This window comes from Magallana gigas, chromosome 4 (genome assembly GCF_963853765.1).
Source record: "Magallana gigas chromosome 4, xbMagGiga1.1, whole genome shotgun sequence".
NCBI lineage: Eukaryota > Metazoa > Mollusca > Bivalvia > Ostreida > Ostreidae > Magallana > Magallana gigas.
In genome coordinates this window covers 17,001,392-17,023,643 of record NC_088856.1, presented here as the reverse complement: position 1 = coordinate 17,023,643, position 22,252 = coordinate 17,001,392, and the positions used below count along the sequence as shown (strand labels likewise).

Here is a 22,252-nt window from a genome sequence, read left to right as displayed (position 1 = left end):
TGTTACCACGGAAATTGTAAACAGTGAGGCTACGAGGAGGGATACTTGTGGAGATTGTCGGCAAGTTTAAATGCGATAAATTATGTCTTGTTGTTTTTAAATTTATAAGATTGAAATTGCATATATATTTTTTGAGGAAGACGTGTTTGGAAATATCATGACAATTAATCCATGGTGTAGACAACATTGTTAATTCGACTATCTGTTTACATTTCGAATTTCCTCTAAAAAGCTAATATTTCATTATAGGTGGTGCATACATTACAATAAGTCATGGCAGATTCACCAAATAGGTCTAACGTGGTTTCACCAAATTCAGAGGGTTCTGGAAAGAAATCTAGTGAGTTGGTTATAAATAAACATTTTGAATGCTTTCTATAAAAATGTCAGATGCCCTATATTGGTGCAAATTAACAAAGGAGCTATATTCTTATTTGCATCATTATATGAAACAGCGCAACACTGAGCTGCTATGAGGACAGTATAATTTTTTGTTGACTTTCGAATTTTGCATTTGCATGATAAAGACAGTAGAGTTTTACTAGATATCATTTTGCTATTCAAATGTACAATATATACACATACACTATTATTGATTTAACAAGTCCTAAAAGAATCTTTCAGTATAAATTCATGTCAATTGTATTTTTCAATTAAAGGACAAGATGGATCAAGACAGTCAGGGAGAGTCACTTTTCCTAACTCAGCTAAATCAGTATCAACAGTTCTGTCAGGTACATCTAAGCCTATTTTTCATTTATTTTATTAGTTTTCTATGCTTTGTTCATCTTTCATGCACATTTCCCAAAACCAAATCAGTTGATAAATGAGAAAAGTAAAAGAACAAAAAGCTTGTATTCCCTCTAGATTTAAAAAAAAATTCTGTTGTAGATGAACTTGTTTCTCAGGGCAACCCTTTCAAAATGCCAGCAGATAGTGATATTTTTGTTTTACGAGACAAAGAGAGGCAACGCAAAAAGCTGGTAAGATTTTTTTTAAAACTTTCAATAATGAAGTAATTAGTAAACACACATTTGCTTTTTCCTATATTTGCAATCAATTTATTGTTAACTTTTTTATCAAAATCCAATGAGATAAATTTGTCCCATTATTAGTAAAGAAAGAGAAATTCCATAAACCACCCACAATGCTATTTCAATATATTTTGAAAGGAACGAGAAAAACAGAGAAAACTAAGAGTCCATGAGAAGACCACATACGCATCCAAAGTTAACTTTCGCACAGCCTCAATGATAAAACCAGCTGATTCAGATGAAGAAAAGGAGATGGAGGACTCAGACAAAGCTATTGCTGTCAAAGATGACCCAGAACACACAATTGCAGTCACCAGAGGTTAGAAATAATTGATATCATATAACTCCATATACATCTTTTTTTTTGTTTATTCATATGAGTCTGTTAGTTATATAAGGGATCTGATGTTGTGGACTTTTGATTTATGCCATTTAATAATTCATTACAAAAATTTGCCTTACTTTTTTTTTTCAACAGATCGGCATGTGGAAAAAGAATCTTTAGCAGAATACATTGCCAAGAAGAGAGAAATGTTCTTAGTTCAAGTATGTGATGTATTCCCCTTTTCGTTTCCAACTATGTTGGAAATAAAAACTAAGAAAATTTGAATTAGTAATAGTTAAACATGAACAATAATTGAATAAAATGTAATTGACTCAAAATACTTCCTATTTCAATTTAATATATCAGCAGTAATTATTTTTTTTAAAGAGGATTTGAATAGAAATAACAGAAAATATGTTTACAACCTCTATTTTCATCTGCTATTGTGTGGATACTGATTTTTATGAATTTCTAATGTTATCAGTATTCTCTGGGAGTAAAAAGAAATGAAATGAGTAAGCTGGAGGAGATCTCCCAGGCAGAGGAAAAGAAACTGGACCTTGCAGAACTGTATCTCCAGGAAGATGCAGCCATGTTTGATGAATTCCTCAAAGAAAATGACCACGGCTCAAATGAGGCAGTCCGAGAGTAAGTAGGAGGACAGCTAACTAATAAATGTCATTTCATTTGTGTGTGTTTACCTATCAAGTGGATATCACCCAACATTCATGTCATTAAAATATGTTAATTGGCAATGCATTGTTTAAAAGACATGCATTCTTTATATGCCACATGATATCATGTAGAAATGAGATAAGACCATGCAGAAAATAAGGTGATAAAAGAATCTGCAAGCATGATTTTTTATTGTATATAATTTTGAATCCAGCCTTTTTAAAATTGCTAAAATTCAGGGACATTAAATGTACCATCCCAAATAAAGATTGTGGGGGTAGTGAAATTTGAGAAATCTGATACACAGTTTACATTTACTCCAACAATTATATATGTATGTAGAAATTTGAAGAAATGTCTGTAACTGTCTGGTATAATGTATTTGGTTGAATATTTGAATGCTTCTTATATGCATGGTTTTATGATGAGTTCATGATTATATGTTTTTCAAATGTTAATATGACATGAATTGTGCTATTAACATCTCAAATTTTATAATCACAGGGCCGAAAATGAAACAAAAGCAAAATTAGAAAAAGTTGCAGAAATAAAGAAGGTCAATGCAGCAATGATGGCCATCAAATCAGAAATTTCCAAATATGAGGACACATTAAAGGAATACCATATGTACAGGAAATTTCTGGACAATCTTACACCCCAGGTTTGTACATTTTGACATGAAACATTATTATAATCAGTAAGTCAAGATGAAAAGTTATTTTGAATTTTTTTCAAAGAAATGCTAACATCAGTTAAAGTATTGTGATGTTTTAGTCTAGATATTTTAATTTAACACATGAGTTAACTCTAATTACAGGATTGGCGAGATAAGAAAGAAAGGCAGAAAAGAAAAAGGAGGGAGGAGAAGAAGAAAGCAAAGGAACAAGAGATGATTGCATACAAGAAGAGTTTACTGGAGGCTGACCCAAAGGACTTCAAAGCCAAGAAGAAGATGGCACCAAAACCTGCCTCTGTCCCTCCCGGCAAAGCAGGTCCCCCCAGTAAAAAGTAAGGAGGGTCATTATATACTAGTAAATCTGTCATGCTTAGTTAATAATGTTAAATTTGATACACTTGGTATGTTTAACTTTTAAATTTTAAATAATTAGAATAGAGTTTGCTTTTGAAATAAGATATTAAATTCTTGCTTTTTATATTGGGATGTAGAGAAAAAGAACAAATTATTTATAAGTTAATTGACCAATTAAAATCTCAATTAAATATTTTTAACATTTTCTATCATACAGGTTTAAATTCAGTAAAATATGGTAACATCAAAAATGCTTATAATTTATGTTTAAAACGAATCAAAGTTGTTTGTCCCTGGTGCTGTAATATGCATGTTTTACTGTAATTTATATGCATAAATCAATGATAATTCATTATTTAACATTTTATTTCTCTTAGGCCAGAAGAAGTGGATCTAGAGGAGGATGAAGATGATGAGAGTGATGAGGTAAAGCAAACAAAGAGCTTCTATATATAGTTTTATACTACACATTCATTAACATTCTTTTGTATTTCATAATATTCATTTTCAAGGATATATCATAGGCAAGTTTTTTGGCAATGGTACAATAAAAGAAATACCCATGGTAGTCTTTCAAAAGACATTTGATTCTGTGGATGAACTAAAATTAACAAAATCCACAAAAATTGGTGCTCAACAAATATTCCTTGTTCAAAATTTAATATATATTGTCATGTGTAAAGTATGAACTTTTTATTAATTTGTGATTTTGCAAACAATTTAAATGAATAAAATTTTTATAATGAGTCAGTGCTTTTCTTCTTATAGGATTTGGAGTTGTATTTTTCACATCCTCAAGAATTGTTGGACATTTTTGCCGATTTAGAAGAACAAAACTTATCTCTTATCCAAAACAGTCAAGAAACTGAAGAGGCATTAGAAGAAATGAAGCAAACAATTAAACAAACAAAAGTCAAAATGTAAGGAGGGTAAAGGCTAATCAAAGGATATTAGATATTTTAAGTTATACAATATGCGAGGGTTTAGCAATTGCTTTTATACTTGTCAATAACATAACTTTAAAAGCTTTCTTGAAGGGAAAGATGGAATATTAACTTGCATTTTGTCTTAATATACTGTATATGTTCATGAGGAAATTGAAGCATGCATATTATTTGCTCTCAGTCACATGAGCGTTTAATCATTTTATAGAACATGTACATTTTCATGAATTAAAATTCAATAGTAAAGATCAAGAAAAGTATAACGCATAGAAAAACATATGTACTTTAATATATTCTCAGGGAAAAAGAGACTTCAATACTGAAGGAACAAATTGACAAATTAAACTCACAGATTAATAAAGAGGAAACGAAAGCAGCAGAATTAAAAACCAAAGCCAGGTAACCATTTCATGTTGATTTCTGTTTACTCACTTTATTCAATGCACTGAGCAATTAACTTTTCTTGAAATCATCATTATTGTACCCTTTTTGCTAATTCAGTCATTAAAGTAGCAATTAACATTCTGTAAACCAACTTTTATTCAACTTACTTTCGCGATCTAGTCGCGTATACACTCCTGTTATTATTTCACCCATACGACAAGGACTGGTTTGTAGCCAGACAATTCGCAAAGACGAGGCTTTTGCAAAATTTCTTTTACACAATTAAAAGTTAGTTTACAGCAGTGAGAAAGATAATGTAGAATGTTTGTATGTTTGTTCCTTTTTAACTACCTGTATTTATTTGATGATTTAATGGTTCTATGAAGTTCATATTGTAGCATGCAGTTTTAAAATCTATAGAAATATTAATTAAGAATTTTAGCTTTCATGCATGGAATCTATCATTCATAAATTCTAAATATCTACACAACAAATACATAAAGTTTACTTAATTTTAATGTATGAGTTGTGTATACCTGTAATCTCAATCATAACATGAACCTTATAATGTTTGCAACAAAAAAACCCCAAAAAACTTGCAGTAATATTTTGATGAATAGTTATTCTGCACATTATCATATGATATTATTATTTCATTGAAAATTTAATGTTAAAACAGAAAGTTTTTCATTTTGTAGTTTTTATAATCTGTTAATGTCATTATTTTGCTCAGTGAAATGCTCAAAACAATTGAGGACTGGGGGTTTGTACTTCATTGGTGTTGCATGCAGCATAATAAAAATTAATTTAAAGAATTCCCCAACATATTTATAGTATTGCAAACAGCATGATATCTCGGTTATCAATGCCATATTTTCACATGTATTTTTCATATGGACATGGGATCCAACATATAATATGGTCACCATGTAATTCAAGTATACAATCACATTACCAACCATTATCACTTATTTCTTTCACTGTGCCTCCACATTGCATATAAAATACATGTACATGTATATAGATACCATTTTAACTATAATACTGAGAAATACCAAAAGATCAAATTTTGATTACCTTATATATAGAATTAAACATATTCATCTCTTGCTATATTCTTTCTTTAAATTCTTTTACCCCCAAACTATCTCAGCCTATGGTTTTGTAAGAAATGTAACCAACTCAATTATAAAACATTTTCTTATGATCACAAATATTAAAAGCACAATAGATGCTGACTGTTATATTTTCTAATAAATTTATAGAGATGTAATTGTAAAAAAATATATCATCTCTTCTGGATAATATGTTAAAACTTTCTTTAATTTCTAATTGTTTTTGTTTAGATTATTTTCCTATGGTGAATTCAAGGCAGAGGATCAGCAGAAGATGTTGGACTCACTGAACTCTCGAGTAGAGGAAGTTTATCGATCTTGTATCGGTGACAATGAGGCAAACATTAGGTTAGTGCACTTTCTGTAACCATGGCAACCTTCTGTACAGGTCTCTGTTTGGCGGGAGTATTGGTTGATTAGTCCAGAGTTGTAAAGTACTTGTATGACTAACTTAATAGAATGGCCATTCTATAAAACTTTTTTTTTTTTTAGAGATTTGTGTGCTTCATTTCTTAATTACTACAAATGTTCAAATTCATCTAGTTGATCATAAATATCATTTCTTTACATGCACTCTTATTTTTTAGTTATTATAGTTGTGCACTTTTATCTGAAGATTTTTTTTTAATTTTGCTATTTTTATATTTAAAAAATTCTATTTTGTAGCGTAAGATTTTAAGAAAAAAAATTAATATATTGTAAAGTACTATTTAATTCATTTCATTTTTTATTTGTCATACATTTACTTCATAATTGTGCCTGCACTAAAAACCCTAGCTTTTGCTTGATATCGAGTTATCTCCCAACAAAATGAATTACCTACAACTGACAACATCAAAAATGTGTGTTGAAAATATAGATTAGCATTTTTCGTTCGTAGCATTGATATTGAATTTAATAGAAGTGTGTGCAGTACTAATCAAAAACTAATAGCGCTAGATATGAATTTATTTCTATGTTTTGAAAACGGGAGATAACTCTTACATATCTGGACGGCTTGCCTCTCTGCTAGGAGGCCTTGGGAAGGTTGCCTATACAGAATGTCAGTATCCTACTGTGTTATGCTTTCTTGACACTACTATACTCTTAACCCAGTGGTAAAAGGTCCCTCTAATACAACAAGGTGCAGGTTTGCCACAACATACGTGTATAAGTATATTATATAATAACAGGAAGGTGGAAGGGACGTGCTGGTGAAGGAAAATGTGCATTTACATGTCAACCAGTTTCTTTTGTCAGAAATTTCAGTACTTTAAAGAATTTCAATAATAGTGTCAGTAATTGTACAAGTGAAAAAATGTGTAGAGAATTACGTGTATTCGTTTTAAGCCTTTACATGGATATGTACCCAAGATATTTCTACTTTGTAACAAAATGCGATACACAGATTGGCCACAAGATACAAAATGTTTGCTCTTTAAGGGTATATATGATATATTTAATCTAATATTGTTTTCTTTATTTCAGTAACTGCATATCTCTTTACTGTATATTGTAGCACATTACAGATGTTAACTAATATAGAAAATAGGTTAGAGGAATTATTTGAAATGATAGAAACAATGCCACAAGACAAAGTGGAGGCCGCCGAAAAGGTATGTAGAACCATTTACACAAGAGCTTGGACTATGGGTAGTTGTGTCAAACAGCAATGTGACGTAGGCCTGTCTATTTCATTGCGAGTGTACCAGGGAATACTGTCAGTCATGGCTGTTTGAAATTAACAAGATTTGTCTGGATTTTGAGCTAAGACTACACAATGTGTGTATATTTCACTCTAAACCAGCGTCATTTTTAACTTGTTTTGATGCAAGAAATAGATAGAGTTAAGTTCTCGCAAAAGTCCAAGGTCTTGTTAAAATGGTTCTAAATGTTGATTGCAATCGAAGTGTTTACTTGATGGTGGAATGGGGATGGGAGGATTTATTTCTCAATAATGGTTACAATATACATGCAGTAGGGTTCGTTACATATTTTACCAATTGATGGAAAAGTTTAATTTTGCAGTCAAATTGTTATACTTTACACTGAATGTACGTGCCAGTATTTTTTTGTTTTTAATTGGATGCAAAATAAATACAGTTGACTTAATATTGCAATGAAATATCAAATAACAAAGGGGACAATCAATAGAAATTAAAGTCCATCAAGAGCTACACAAGTATTGCTAGTGATAATTAATTGTGTACCATCCTATAAACAATGAAGGCCAAGGACAAGGAGAGGCGGTTAAAGCTGAGGGAGGAGAAGATCGAGCAGCAGAGGCTTCATCAGGAGGAGAGGGTGCGGAAGGCCCTAGAGCGAGCCAAGGCCGAGCCAAAGAAACAGGTCTGTATATATACGTATAATTATCATGTTGATCAATATCAAAGTAATGGTATCAGATTGATATCAAAGTAATAAAAACATAACATCAATGTTACAATATCAGATTGATATCGAAGTAATGGTATCAGATTGATATCAAAGTAATAAAAACAGAACATCAATGTAACAATATCAGATTGATATCAAAGTAATGGTATCAGATTGATATCAAAGTAATAAAAACATAACATCAATGTTACAATATCAGATTGATATCAAGGTAATGATATCAGATTGATATCAAAGTCATACTACTGGGTTTATATCAATTTAGTAATGAAATCAGATTTATATCAGAGTAATAATAACAGAACATCAATGTAACAATATCAGGTTGATATCAAAATAGTAATGTTAGATCAGTAAGTAAGATCAGATTAATATTATCTAAGCAATTATGGAAAAAAATAAGCATATTAAAGTCTTCTTTCCTTAAAATAAGTTTGCTCGCAATAGTGACCTAGATGTATGATCTTCCAAAATGATAAATCTTTCTGAACACGTTAGCTTGTGAATAATTATAAATGCAAGTAGTGTTTGGAAAGTTAGCAAGTAACCTCAATGCAACGCTCTTTTTGTCTTACAGACGGGTCGAAAACTGGTGTTCCGGTCCGAGCCCCCACGCCACAAGAAGCGGGAGGATGATGGGGCGGATCAAGCGTCCAGAGAGGAGGAAGAGCTGGCTTATTTCTTCCAGTACTGAGCAAAAATATCATGTCGCGATCGTCACTTACATTCAGTGGGAAATTGGTGTCTTGCCATCAACTTGATGAAAATTTAGCAAATACTTTTTTGGAGCTACGTGTATAAAGAACGATGAACTGTCAGTTTGTGCTTCTAACGCAATCTAAAGCACTTGTATACATATGTCTGTGATAGCAATAAATACTGAGGTAACAACAGTGCTGTGTTTGATCTGTTAGTTTGTAAAGAGGACGAGACTTTGAACAATTAATACTACATGTATATAAATACAACACGAAAACGAAAAAAATGTAGTCATTGATATCTGAATATGCCAGCTTTATTAAAAAAACTGTTTCTTTGAAATTTTACATTTATTTTGTTTACTTGAACAAAACGTTTGATTGAAGTTTCACGTAAAATCTAAATCAAGCCTTTTTTTTACAAGATTTCGTATTTAACCACAACATTCATATTTTGTATGAGCAATGTGACCCTTTTTGATGACGTAATCGATAATTTTGTCATGGCATCCAAACTGGTAAATGAGATGCTCCCATCTGCAAAATACAGAAAAATATAGACATAAATTTCTTAGTCTTAATAATACTTTACATATTTTAAAAATTGCTAAAGTTATAACAGAAGCACATCAACAAGCATTTGTCGTTGCAGGTACCGGTACTCATAAAATTTTTTTTGCATTATGACTGGTTCTGTATATTAAAACTTAAAAAATAATTTTTTTGACCTTGGAGCATCAATGATGACCAAATCAGCGTATTTTCCACGTGACAAGGATCCATAATCTTTCGATAAGCCGAGGGCGGACGCAGCATTAAGGGTGGCGGCTATCAGCGACTCGGGCATCGTCATCCTCAGCAACACGCACGCTAAATGCATCACCGTGGGCTACAGAGTACAGATATAGTAATAAGCTTATAGAGTTTTCACTAACCATGTTAATCATATTGTATGTAACCATAATTATAGGGGAACTGTCAAATCGCCATTCCAGGACGCATAAAATATATCCAAATCCAATCAATAAGGTACAGGGTATCTTTTTTCATTATGAGATAAATATATATAATGTCTGCTGGTGTCTATGGCACATTCATTTACGAATTAAATTGCACATAACATATATTGCATTGTTTTTTCTATTGTTAATCAATTTTTGCCACTATAGAACGAGCTCTACATAATGAACGCCCCTCCCCGGCACTAACACCTGTATTTCTTACCATTGCCATGCAGTAAGCATTAGGGTTAAAATCTGAGCCCAGCGCCACCGCCACCCCCGCCTCCAGCATCCTCCTGACCGGTGGGGGCCTCAGCCTCAGGATGTAGGCGGTGGTAGGAAGCACCACGCCCACTGACCCGGAACTAGCCATGGCAGCGATACCCTCCTCAGAAATCTCCTCTAGGTGACTAATTGCAAGGGCCCCTAATTCTGCACCCATCTAAAATTTATTAATAATGTCTTTATGGAAAACACCACAACAATAAAATAAGTCTCGTCAAACCCATTCCTTAGGCATTCAAAATCTTAAAGTTCTTTAACCCGCAGTTTCGGCTATTATAATATCAAGTAATATTTAATACAATCAAATTTATCGTAGGAATTCATGAACTTTTACTACATGTATGTCTTCGAGATAAATTCGTACCTTTACGATGTAAGTATTCATTATAGTAATTAATTATCGCATTACAACCAGATATGAATACGGTAATTAAGAAACAATACATATTAATGCACATTTTCATATGACCGTTTCCTTTGTTTAGCATTTTTCCCTTGCTGCTAAATCAGTATCTATCAAATGCCTCACCGTGGCTACGACACAGTCAATATTTGTCATCTTTTTTAAGAAGAAGATTGTGTCCAAAAATGTCACAGATAATCATCTCGACTGATTAACATCTAAAATAACCAGCTTAAAAGAAACAAAGTACCTTTGCGCCATTAAGAGGATGTAATTCATCCCCGTGAAAATTAATTTGTAATCCGGCAGCTTTTCCCGCCTCTAGTATAGCACGGGATTGTTCTAAATCGAACACACCCTTTTCGCAAAAGACGTCAATATTATCGACATGGAGCTGACCTTCTTTCATAAGACGTTTGATTGCGGGTAGTTGGTTATTTATTACGTCCTCTGTAGCTTTTTCAGCCGTAGATCCCCTAAATGTGATGAAAATTATATACATATAGTTTACAATTTTTGTTTTTGTTATTAATACTAGATGTTTTAGAAGATATTTTCTTTATGATCGTCATTTGTTTGTTCAAGTAAGAATCAGTATTAGATTTTGCTCGATACAAAATTTTCCAATATAGTTTAAGACAATGTGGTTTTAAAAATTTCTTGATCATTGGACTGTAATCGCTCTATATTAAACTAAATCCTAAATCGAATGTTTGGACATCTTTAGACACATTCTCTCTCTACTTGGGAGATAAAAAGGTCCCTTTTCATACTTCGGAATGGCATGAGCTCCACAGAATGTTGAGGATATCGTCAGTGGATGCTCTCGCTTTGCTGTTTCAATCACCTTCAGCATCTTTATCTCCGTCTCTGTGTCAAGACCGTATCCACTTTTACACTCCACACAGGTAGTTCCTGCCGACATCATGTCATACAAACGTTTGCTGAAGCTGACGTACAGCTCGTCTTGAGAAGCTTTCCTTGTATTTTCCACTGTAAAATGAATACCTCCTCCTGCTTCATGTACCTCCATATATGAAGCACCTGCTAACTTTAATAAGAAATGAAATTAATTAATTATACCGTAAAACCGTTTGAAAAATAAAAGATATTTACATGTACATGTAATTTTATTGTATTCACCTTGATGAAACTACATTTAGTAAGGTAAGAAAAGTACAGAGTAATTGGAAAATTCGTACTAAATGGTATAAATTAACTTGGTCAAAATGGTAGAACTTAACCTTCATTGCAAATTCATGGACTCGATCCCCGACCCATACTGGATGGGTGTGAGCATCCACTAGACCAGGAACAATGCATTTCCCCTCGGCCTCTATAACTTGCTCCGCCTCGTCCTCACTCCTGGGATACTTAGACACTCGTTCCGAGTCCAGACCGATGAATTCTATCCTACCATTACTGCAAGACAAACCCCCCAAAATATTGATGTCTAATTGGGGTCATTTTTTTTAGAATCATCATCATCCTGTCAAGAACTTATGGCTTCGTAATTGGAGCTCTCCTATTACATGTATAAACGATATGGAGCGATTTCTCTGCTTGCATAGCCCTTCTTCTATACTACAGGTACAATTATTTATAGTTTTTCTGCCAGAACAGCACTTGTAGTTTATTATATTATTTTCATGCAATGGAATACGTGTTTATTTACTTCAGAATTTTCTGTTATTTTAGATGCATTATATTTTTTCTAGTATTTTTATGACATTGATAGGAGAATGGCATTTATTGAATAAATGCAACCGGTGATTTTAAGGTAAATAAGAAATAGTTGTATAATTATTTGTTTTAAATAAACCCCCGAATTTACATATATTTATTGATATAATAGATAAAACAGAAATCTTTATAGCAACGGTTGATTAAATAAAAAAATCCATAGAAAGAGAAAGGTACATGTATGTAAATGACCAGTGAATTAACATGCGCGGATCCAGAAATTTTTTCCGGGGGGGGGGGGGGGGATCCAACGGTATTTTGAGTTCTCAGGGGAATCTGTCAATTTAAAGAAATTTTAATTTGCCTGGGGGGGGGGGGGGGGGGTCCGGACCCCCTGACCTCTTCTCCCCTTCTAGATCCGTGCATGAATTAATACGAACAAGGTGTATAAATCGTGTTATCAAGCTAGCTTGCTCCAAATCTAGGACCACGCGATAAGAGTGTTTATTTATATTACGTGGTGACAACCCAACCAACAACGATTTACCTGTACCAGTTACCTAAGAAATCTCACCTGTCCACGAGGATGCTAACGCCGTCCTCGCCCTTTGCTTTGATGATGTCTACATGTTGCATCTCTTTCCCCCGTAGAACCCGTATGTTCTCATCATTGCGTACTGTAACGACTTGCTTCGCGCCTTTCACTAGTAGTTTGTAGGCCCCCATGTTTTGACTGAGTTTTGTTATCCGAAGGTATTGTTTATATCAATGCTTTATCTGTAGACGCGCGAATTTCAAACCCTCTCTTGGATGGGTCTTTTGCTAGTGCTGACCAGTAAACAAAAACCACAATCCTTCTTTCCAAAAAACGAAATAGTTTTCCAACATAACTAAAAACTTACATAGATATTAAACTGCACAAAAAGGAGAACAATTATTCTCAAACCAGATTACGATGTACGTACATTTCCCGCTTAGACCCCCCTTTCTAGTAATACAAAGTGTAGATGATTATGATAATTATAAATTAATATGAACTTTGTATGCAAATCATAATTATGTATATCATATTCATATCCATTCAAATATGTAAATCATTTGTGGATCATACGTTGCTACAAATATGTGGGGAAAACAATCAAATAAATATGTGTCATACAATAAAACAAAGAATGTACCTAACGATTTTTTGCCTCTCATCTTATTTAACAGATGAATTTAATATGCATCCCATTTACTGGATAAAGACTTCATGAAAGCAAGAAAGCACGCGGCGAGTAATGTTTATAAATGCACTACAAAATTAATGAATATGAAATATAAAACTGCTTTTGCGACTTTTTCCTCATTTTCATCTTTTTCCACTCTGTCGAGCTGCAACGTTTTGAACAAACTTATTTAAGTTTTCTACCAAAATAACTGCGTAAGGATGACATAACATAAATGTATATATGTATGTACACAAATATTCTCTCCCTTTTGTTATCAAATGCATTGTTATTAACTGTCAATAGGCCGACCCTGCAACAGATTATTAGACTATAGTTCACCCATTGTTTTGTTATCATGTGAACGCGGATAATAGTTACATCTGGAAAAAGTGAGATCTTTATAAATACTTTACATTTTGAAAAAAAGAGATCTTTATAAAATACTTTATGTAAAACGATCGAGAACTTTGTCATGGCTGTCCTAATAAGAATAACAATTTGTGTTTTGATGCTTTTTGCTGAGGAATTTACGATAGTAAGTACTTTGACCAGGTAACTTATATAATGTTATAGAAGAATTTATTCTAACTGTGCACTTTAATATTTTACGTTATTATTTTGAAAAATCATTGAAGAAAATATTACCAAAAGCATTATCATTTTAAAAAAAATTAGTTTAATTCACAGAAGAAATTAAAAGATATATGTATTGTAAATATTTAAAAGTGAATGTGGAATAGATACTTTGTTAATAGATATTTGTTATAGATTAACAGTTTGTTGCATTAAAGGCCTATGCTCGTTTTGTCTGTTGTTGAAAATTATAAAATTTAGAAGATAAATTGTTATTGGTAAATTAAAGAAAATAATAATTAAGTCTGATCTCCTCAAATTATAAAACAAAACTACTACAACCCCACTCCAAAGAAAAAATCCAACCAACATATCTAAACTTAAACGTTTTAAAATATTTTAGCTACTTTCACGTACCAGTATGTACATGATTATAGTAAATTTTCACCAATTCTTAAAAAAACCCATAAATTGGTGGGATGCCTTACCTTATGTTATGTTTGTTTTTCATTTAAAATAATAAATAATTCTCACATTTGGTTACAGTATAAAATCTCTCAGATTTTCAAACACAGATTTGGCAACTTCAAGGTGTTATTGACTATGTAAATAGTCACAAATTCGTATGAAAAAGTATGGGTTTATGCATTTGGATGGTTTTTTTTAGAAATTAAAAATTAAAAAAAATCTTGAAAAGGATTGAATATTTTGAAAATCACCCCCCCCCCCAAAAAAAATCTAAAATAAACCCGGGTATGCCATACTATGTTTATTTATTCAAAATAAACTCGAGAATGATGCCATATTGGGCCACCGTATAAAACGTCTCTCTCACATTCAGATAGAGGGGAACCATGTGGTGGTAAGCCTGAAACTACTGTCCTACTCCAACAAGCTACACCAGTACCTGGACGGTAACAATAAAACGACCCACTACTGCTGCGGGACAGACACGCGCAGCACCGGAAACTGCTCCATCGTCTGCGACCCGTCCATAGAGGTCAACCTCAGGTCTGTATGAGGTACCTTATGAGCTCGAGGTACCTTAGAATCGCAATAACTACTTGAAAGGGCCAGAGTAGAAAAAGGGGCTATAATTTTTGTGAATTTCTTAGGTATCCTTTGCTCCCCGTTCATATACAATATACGCTCCGAATTCAATGTTTGGTTAATGTTTTACTACAAGTTTTTTTTTTACACATACTGAAAAAATACTGTAGACCGATTCTTTAGGCATATATTTGCATTTACATGCACTAATAACGCGTACATATTTTTTTAGAAAATAAAACACTATTTTTCAATGGAAAATACATTCTATAAGCAGTGATGAACAATTTTGATAAGCATATTGAATGTTTAATAGGTTTGGTACAAACCGCCCTATTAAACAACGGTACGAGAGTGGGCCACTTGGGAACCACGAAACGTTCAATTTCCAGAACCTTTCGATGGTTGGCTCCTTACCAAATCCAATACACATAGATATTCCTAACTGGAATGGGGTAAATACACGCTTATAATTTGTTTTTGTGTTGATTGCAGTGCTAAATAGAATGTTTATGTTTTACTAGCATATACACTATTCGATTGTTGTAGAACAAACTGATATCTGATTATACTCTACTTAAAATTACAGAGTAACACATTGGTTGAGTTTTTAATATACGATGGTAACCAGAGAAATCGTACGTTAGCGCAAGAACTCTTCAGCATAACCCAAACGACTACTGCAAAGCCATCGTCTACGACGCTCTACAATTATTTGACCAGGTATCCCTCTAGACTTTTTTTTTCATGTAAAATAAAAACCCAAAAAAATTAAGATTTAAACAGGCAATAAGGAACACCGAACTTTGATAATATATACATTGACTACTGAAAATAAAAAATCAAAGTACTGAAAGTACTGAAAAGCGCTAACCTAGCTTGGTTCTAAGAAAAGTTACTGTGTGCAAGCGTAGGCGTAGGCGGAAATGAGCCTTATTGAAATTTTGGTTTATGTTTAATGAATATCAATTTAAGTATCGAAGGCCAGATTTCTTTAAATATATGTTACTTTCTGAAGATGATGTGAATTAAAGCTGAACACGACTTGTATATGGATACTTGCCTGAAAAAAGATATGTTAAAATCACAAATTATACCTTTTGAACAGTAATTTATCACAGTTTTTGACATTTTCTTGCAAAGAATCGATTTTATTTTTCTATATTTTAGCTTCTGAATACGCACTATATTTTTTCATCACTGCGTAGCATCCCGTGCTGATGTACGTAAGCCCCGCAAACCAATCGTATCTACTCGGCCATTTTCGTCACCCAGATAACTGGTTCCCTATACCTCTTACCAGTTTAAATGATTATATTTCTGCTCATAGAGGGCAGTTATTCCTTGCACCGGAAATAGAAGTCTAACGACAATAAAGCGCTGAGCTATGCTTAGCGCTTTAAAAAACGGCGCCAAATGGTTGAGGTTCTCATATTTAACAAAGTTAAAAGAAATTGGAATTCAAAATATTGAAACTTAACTTATCGATTTTGAGAATTATACGTAGATTTCTTAACATGTTTTATAAAATGAGTAAATCCAGAAAATCATAAGATCATTTTGCATGAATCAAATTCTTCTTTTCATTATTTCCCATTAGAGCTACAATAATAGCAACAGTTCTGTGTGATCCTCATTTCTATGGAGACGACTGTTCAAAGAACTGCGTAAGATACGTCAATGGCAGCCATGGGAGGTGTAATGCCACGGGACAGCTGCAATGTGACCAACACTATTTTGGACCTAAATGCACCATATTTTGCGTTGATAAAAACAACGGATCATGCAATGATTATGGAAACCTAATCTGTGACGATCATTTCTATGGAGACGAGTGCTCTAGATATTGTGTCGATACTACACATGGGAATTGTTCAGGGGCTGGATATTTATATTGTCAAGACGGTTAGTGGGTTGGTAGTTTGGAATGCCGACTAATTAATCAACCATTTCTATTGCGAACATCTTTCTTCTACAGTTTGTATATATACTTATCATATGAAGGACGCATGAAATAAAATATATTTCGTATGAAAAAATTTCTTTTGTTTGATAAATGCCGTACTTACCTTCATCTTACCTCTAAAATTTTATACATTTCACAGGCTATACCGGGAATCAATGTGAAAGCAAGATTCGAGAATGCACAAAAACACCCTGTAAGAATGGAGGGACGTGTTTTGACCTGGCAGACGGAAACTTTACCTGTTCGTGTAGGACCGGATGGTCGGGAACAAACTGTGAGCAGGACATTGATGAATGTCTTTCGAACGTTTGTCAAAACAATGGCACGTGTAGTAACCTGAATGGAACCTTCCAATGCACGTGTCCGGTTGGATTGTTCGGTAGAAACTGTGAAAGCGATGTCAACGAGTGTTCGATATACACCCCTTGTAAAAATGGAGCGGCTTGTATCGATGTGATTGGTGGCTATGTATGTGTGTGTCCGTCAAACTGGTCAGGGAAAAATTGCACTGAAGACATTGATGAATGCCTCAATGATCCATGCAACGGTAATGGAAATTGTTCAAACACACCTGGTTTTTACACCTGCTCCTGTGACGTAGGCTGGAATGGAACTCATTGTAATAGAGATATAGATGAATGTGTATTGTACAGTCCATGTCAAAATGGAGGTTCCTGTCAGAATAGAGATGGATCTTATAGGTGTTCTTGTTTTTCCAACTGGACAGGTGATAACTGCCAACTGGATTTCAATGAATGCTCAAATCCCGGTTTTTGTTCTGGGCATGGTAACTGCACTAACTTATTTGGAAGTTTTCATTGTGCGTGTAATTCCGGATATGAAGGCGACAAGTGTCAAAACGATATTGATGAATGCAATAGAAAAGATGTCTGTCTTAATGGTGGTACTTGCATAAACAAACTTGGTTCTTATGAATGTTCGTGTCCTCCGAATCATCAAGGACCAGACTGCTCCTCTGATGTTGACGAATGTTTATCAAACAACATATGCAACAATGGAAACTGTACAAACACAGATGGTGGGTTTCTATGTAACTGTGACCGCGGATGGTCCGGTGCAACTTGTGACACCAATATAAATGAGTGCTTAAACAACGTTTGTAAAAATGGAGGTACTTGTCGGGATTCTGTTGGAAGTTACGAGTGCCTGTGTCCACCAAATTGGTCCGGACCTTCGTGTGAGGATGATGTAAATGAATGTTCGATAGGAACATGTAGACATGTGACCCTCTGCGAGAATTCTCCTGGATCATATAATTGTCATTGCCAAGAGGGTTGGGTGGGTAAATCTTGTGATCAGGATCTAAACGAGTGTGCTTTTGATAAACTGTGTTCCAAGCAAAACAGTTATAACTGTACGAACACGGACGGAAGTTATTCATGCCATTGCAAACCTGGCTGGAAAAACAAAGCATGCACTGATGATATAGACGAATGTCAAAACAACATCCTGTCGTGTGAAAATGGCGGGAGCTGTAGAAACAGCCTTGGTAGTGCCCACTGCGACTGTCCCCCAGCGTGGACAGGCAAACGATGCGAGCAGGATGTCAATGAGTGTTACAGTGAGGTCTGCCTTCATGGGTCAACATGTAACAACTTTGCAGGTGGGTACAACTGTTCATGTTTGCAGGGTTGGAGAGGGCGACGTTGCGACAAAGACATCAACGAATGCCAAGCTAACACGTGTGTGCACGCTAAATCCTGCTCCAATTTAGAGGGATCGTTCCACTGCGAGTGTTTGGATGGATGGAGTGGTTTGAAGTGTGACCAAGATATAAATGAGTGTGCGCGTGAGAAATGTTCAGGTTTTGGGGTGTGTTATAATACCCCGGGATCGTACACTTGCAAATGCCAAGATGGACACCAGGGCACTTCCTGTGAGATAATGCAAGGAAAAACATCAACAGGTATGTTTTTTACCTTGTCTTTTTCAAAGAACCTTCGGTATTGGAGCCATTTTAACAAAACTGCGGACTTTAATTTCCGTTTGATAAAAGTATCCAGTTAAGAATGACGCTAGTCTCAAGGTAAATTTTCACATACATGTTTAACAAAGACACGGCTTTAATGCCCGACAAATTTGTTGCTTTTTGATTTCAAAAAGCCATGACTGCATAGCAGCAAGGGTTACCCACGAAAGTCACGAACATTGGTCCCCAACGAACAATGATGATTCCACAGATTTTAAATCTTTTTTAAAATGTTCATTACAACCAAGTTCTTGTTCTGAATTATATGAAACCAAGTTTGACTGGTTGTGGTATAACTATAAAGATAAACAAATCAGTTCATTATTATTCAGCTGTCGTCATTAAAGAGAAGGTTCTTCTGGAGTTCAATGGACACGTGACAGAAACAGACGTCAGCAAAATAAAAGATGCTCTACAACAGATATGCTCCACGATTTGCCATGACATTACCGTTTTACTTTATGACCATGTTTTGTCGTATAGGTAATGTATATTTAATTTCCAGATAAAAATGTAAACATTTTATATGTAAATCCCTCACAACAACAGCCATGAATCGAAATGTTTCATTGAATTGTTGATGGAATGTGACACAGGCATTTTATTTTTCAGTATATAAAAGCAAGAAACAAGATACCTTTACCAAAAAAAAAAACACTATTAAAAGTGGAGTGAATAAAATATTCATTTCATATTTTTTCATTCTGACCTGTCTTGTAAAAATATTCATTTCATTTTTTTTCATTCTGACCTGTTTTGTAAAAATATTTATTACATAATTTTTCATTCTGACTTGTCTTGTAAAATTACCAAATTAACGTCATCTTGATTGTTTTAAGTGAAATGAAATAATTTTGTACATTCCTGACAGCAATGGAAGAACGGATTTCGAAGTTCCGGTAGTTTGTGATGGCAAGATGCTAAAGAATGGAGACTTGAAGACAAGATTAAACAAGATGTCAGCAAAGGAAGTGGGCGCAATTTTTCCGTTTGAGCTTGTAGGGAAAGAGTTAAAGAAATCTGGAGAAAACGAGGTTTGTGTAATATAATTTCTGATGGAGGACATAAACAATGCCCGAAAGTAACTATAGGGTCTATGATTTTGTCCTAGACCAATTAGAGTTGCTTTGTAGTAAACTCAGTATTAAGAAAATGTGCCGATAGGTGGAGAAACTATTATTAAGGGTGAATTAGCAAGAATATTCAACAAAAGTATAAATATTGTAAACTAATATATATTAGCAGCGACTTGATGTTGCGATTGACATGTGATAAACATGATTACGATTCGATACACTTATGTTCGCAACGAAGCCTTCCAAATAAAGGACTTTTTTATGACTATAATATTCTCACGATACCCGTGAAGCGAAATTTTATTTCACGCGAATAGAAGTTTATTGACAGTTGTAGAAAATGCAGGCTTGTAATATATGTGCAAGTTTAAAAAAATCCAAATTGATTTATTTTATGTTAACATAAAATCTAACTTGCAAATAAGATTCATTTTATGATACAAACACTGTATATATAATTTATTTTGTATTTTGAAAAGAAAAAAGTTCACCACCTGTAACACAGAAATTATATTTACTGCGAATATTATACCAGATGTGTAATATAATGTAATATGTATTGTAATTTGTGGGTTTTTTCCTTTTGTTTTTATTAAAAATAGGTACATTTGATCCCTGTTTAATTTCAGGACTGGGTGACTAATAACATTCCTCTTCTAGCAGGTGCAGGCGGGGGTGTCATTTTGGTAGTCATCGTCATTATTGTATTCCTTAAATTAAAGTAAGTACTAGTATATATACATGTCTGCTTTCGTGAAGCTTCAAAATGATAAAAATTGCATGTCCCTGTTTGTCATATATATTATTGACAATCATTTGATCTAAATTTAACATCTAAATGGATCGTTGACTCATGTTAATCTTTGGAGAATTCCGACATGCCTATATATTTTACATGCAATTACAGAAAAAGGAACGGTCGCCACAACAAAAAATCCAATATGGCCGACGATCCGTACCTAGACTGCACAGTTGGACAAGATTCAGCGGTCATGAATGAAAATCCTTTGTACTTCATCACAAATATAGAGGAAGACGACGATACGCATGTGTGAACAGACAGGAAACTTGTTATCAACGGAAAAGTGATCTTGATAGCATTGCGCTAGCTGGTCCCGGTTTATTTGTATTTTACATGTATGTTGTGTTTCTATGTAGAGTCGAAGGTGGACATTGACATTATTTCGATGATTTTGATAACGAAAGAGAATCCGATCAGTGACCTCGTAGATTATATGGATTACAGAAGGTTTGACAGTTAATACCACCGTTTCTTTCATTACTTGTTGTGTTCTCTCATATGTTTTCTCATCTTGTACCCAAAACGATCGACGTTGAATTGAAAACGTGAAATATTTTTAAGAACTTGTATATGTCTTCGTATTGTCATGTATATACACATGTTCTAGTATTTACTAGTATTTAACTCATTACGTTGAGACCATTATCGTAGATACAATTGGTATGCATAAAAAGCCTTAGGCGAATACCCTTACAATACATGTAATTGGGCAATGGAATGTAACGAAAAATTCAATAATAAAATTTATTTTATTAAAAAAAAAAGTATTTGTATTAAAGTAAAAATTTATTAACTTTTGTATTAGAAGAAAATGTGAAAAATAATGAATAAAATATTTAAAATATAAGGTACAGTTTCAGTCATATTTTGTCCTGTTTTAGAGTGATTTTTAAAAATGTCACCAAAAATGGAAATGAAACGTTTATTTACACAAAAATACCCATAAACAAAGACTCTATAGTTAGTTATCTGCTTAGACTTTCACAAGGGTAATTGTGATGTCACAAACAGTGCATTTCCCCTTAATTTTCATAAAACTGGGCAGAAGACACCAATTCCTCGGTGGTTTTCTGAATAGAAAACTATGTCCGCAGCCATCGCCCACAATGAAACTCGCATCCTAACTTTATCATGTTATATTACATGAAATATATTAATTTTGTTGTGGGCGACGGCTGCGGACATATTTTCCTCTTCAAAAAACTATGTGAAAATGTGTCATTTTTCACCATTTTTGACTAAATCTTAGAAATATGCCAAAATGTTGAAGTCGTAATTATTTTTTGAAACAAGATAAAAGTGTACAACTTGGCATTTCATATACACACAATCATGTTCAAGATAGTATGTGTGTATTTTCATGAGATTTAAACAACTTTGAATTTTAAGGCAAATATTAAAAGAAACTGTACCTCCTTCTTTAACGACGAGGCGCATACCTTTGACAGACACTACATATTTTTAAATAGATAACCAATGTTTTGTTAAAAGAGCTGAATGGTTGTATTCATTTTTAAACAATACAAATTTCCATAAGAAGATGGAGTTCTGTATAGAGATAAAGGAAATTTATCTGCGGGTCTGTATATAGCTCCCGGTCTGGAATAAACCCCCACATGAATAACTTGGGA

General features: G+C 33.7%; 3 protein-coding genes across 3 annotated transcripts; 2 read left to right on the top strand and 1 right to left on the bottom strand.

Moving 5' to 3' along the window:
* Position 1: 1 nt before the first annotated feature.
* Positions 2 to 8,776, top strand: LOC105323595 (cilia- and flagella-associated protein 100). The gene is made up of 16 exons (XM_011422656.4): positions 2 to 60; positions 250 to 340; positions 660 to 734; positions 892 to 983; positions 1,173 to 1,353; positions 1,513 to 1,580; positions 1,844 to 2,007; positions 2,539 to 2,695; positions 2,852 to 3,042; positions 3,442 to 3,490; positions 3,833 to 3,984; positions 4,309 to 4,407; positions 5,739 to 5,855; positions 7,006 to 7,102; positions 7,716 to 7,835; positions 8,461 to 8,776. Exons 2-16 carry the CDS (start codon positions 274 to 276, stop codon positions 8,575 to 8,577), a joined length of 1,746 nt encoding a protein of 581 aa, XP_011420958.1. The 5' UTR covers positions 2 to 60; positions 250 to 273; the 3' UTR covers positions 8,578 to 8,776.
* Positions 8,680 to 12,722, bottom strand: LOC105323575 (probable imidazolonepropionase). The gene is made up of 7 exons (XM_011422635.4): positions 12,528 to 12,722; positions 11,515 to 11,692; positions 11,044 to 11,321; positions 10,521 to 10,746; positions 9,806 to 10,024; positions 9,310 to 9,470; positions 8,680 to 9,118 (listed from the first exon to the last, which is right to left on the bottom strand). Exons 1-7 carry the CDS (start codon positions 12,677 to 12,679, stop codon positions 9,016 to 9,018), a joined length of 1,317 nt encoding a protein of 438 aa, XP_011420937.3. The 5' UTR covers positions 12,680 to 12,722; the 3' UTR covers positions 8,680 to 9,015.
* A 792-nt stretch (positions 12,723 to 13,514) lies between these two features.
* Positions 13,515 to 21,363, top strand: LOC105323563 (fibropellin-1). The gene is made up of 10 exons (XM_011422627.4): positions 13,515 to 13,699; positions 14,579 to 14,748; positions 15,104 to 15,242; positions 15,377 to 15,510; positions 16,388 to 16,692; positions 16,893 to 18,680; positions 19,076 to 19,226; positions 19,615 to 19,777; positions 20,449 to 20,540; positions 20,727 to 21,363. The coding sequence occupies exons 1-10, from the start codon at positions 13,637 to 13,639 to the stop codon at positions 20,872 to 20,874; spliced, it is 3,153 nt and encodes a 1,050-aa protein (XP_011420929.3). The 5' UTR covers positions 13,515 to 13,636; the 3' UTR covers positions 20,875 to 21,363.
* The last annotated feature ends 889 nt before the right edge of the window (positions 21,364 to 22,252 follow it).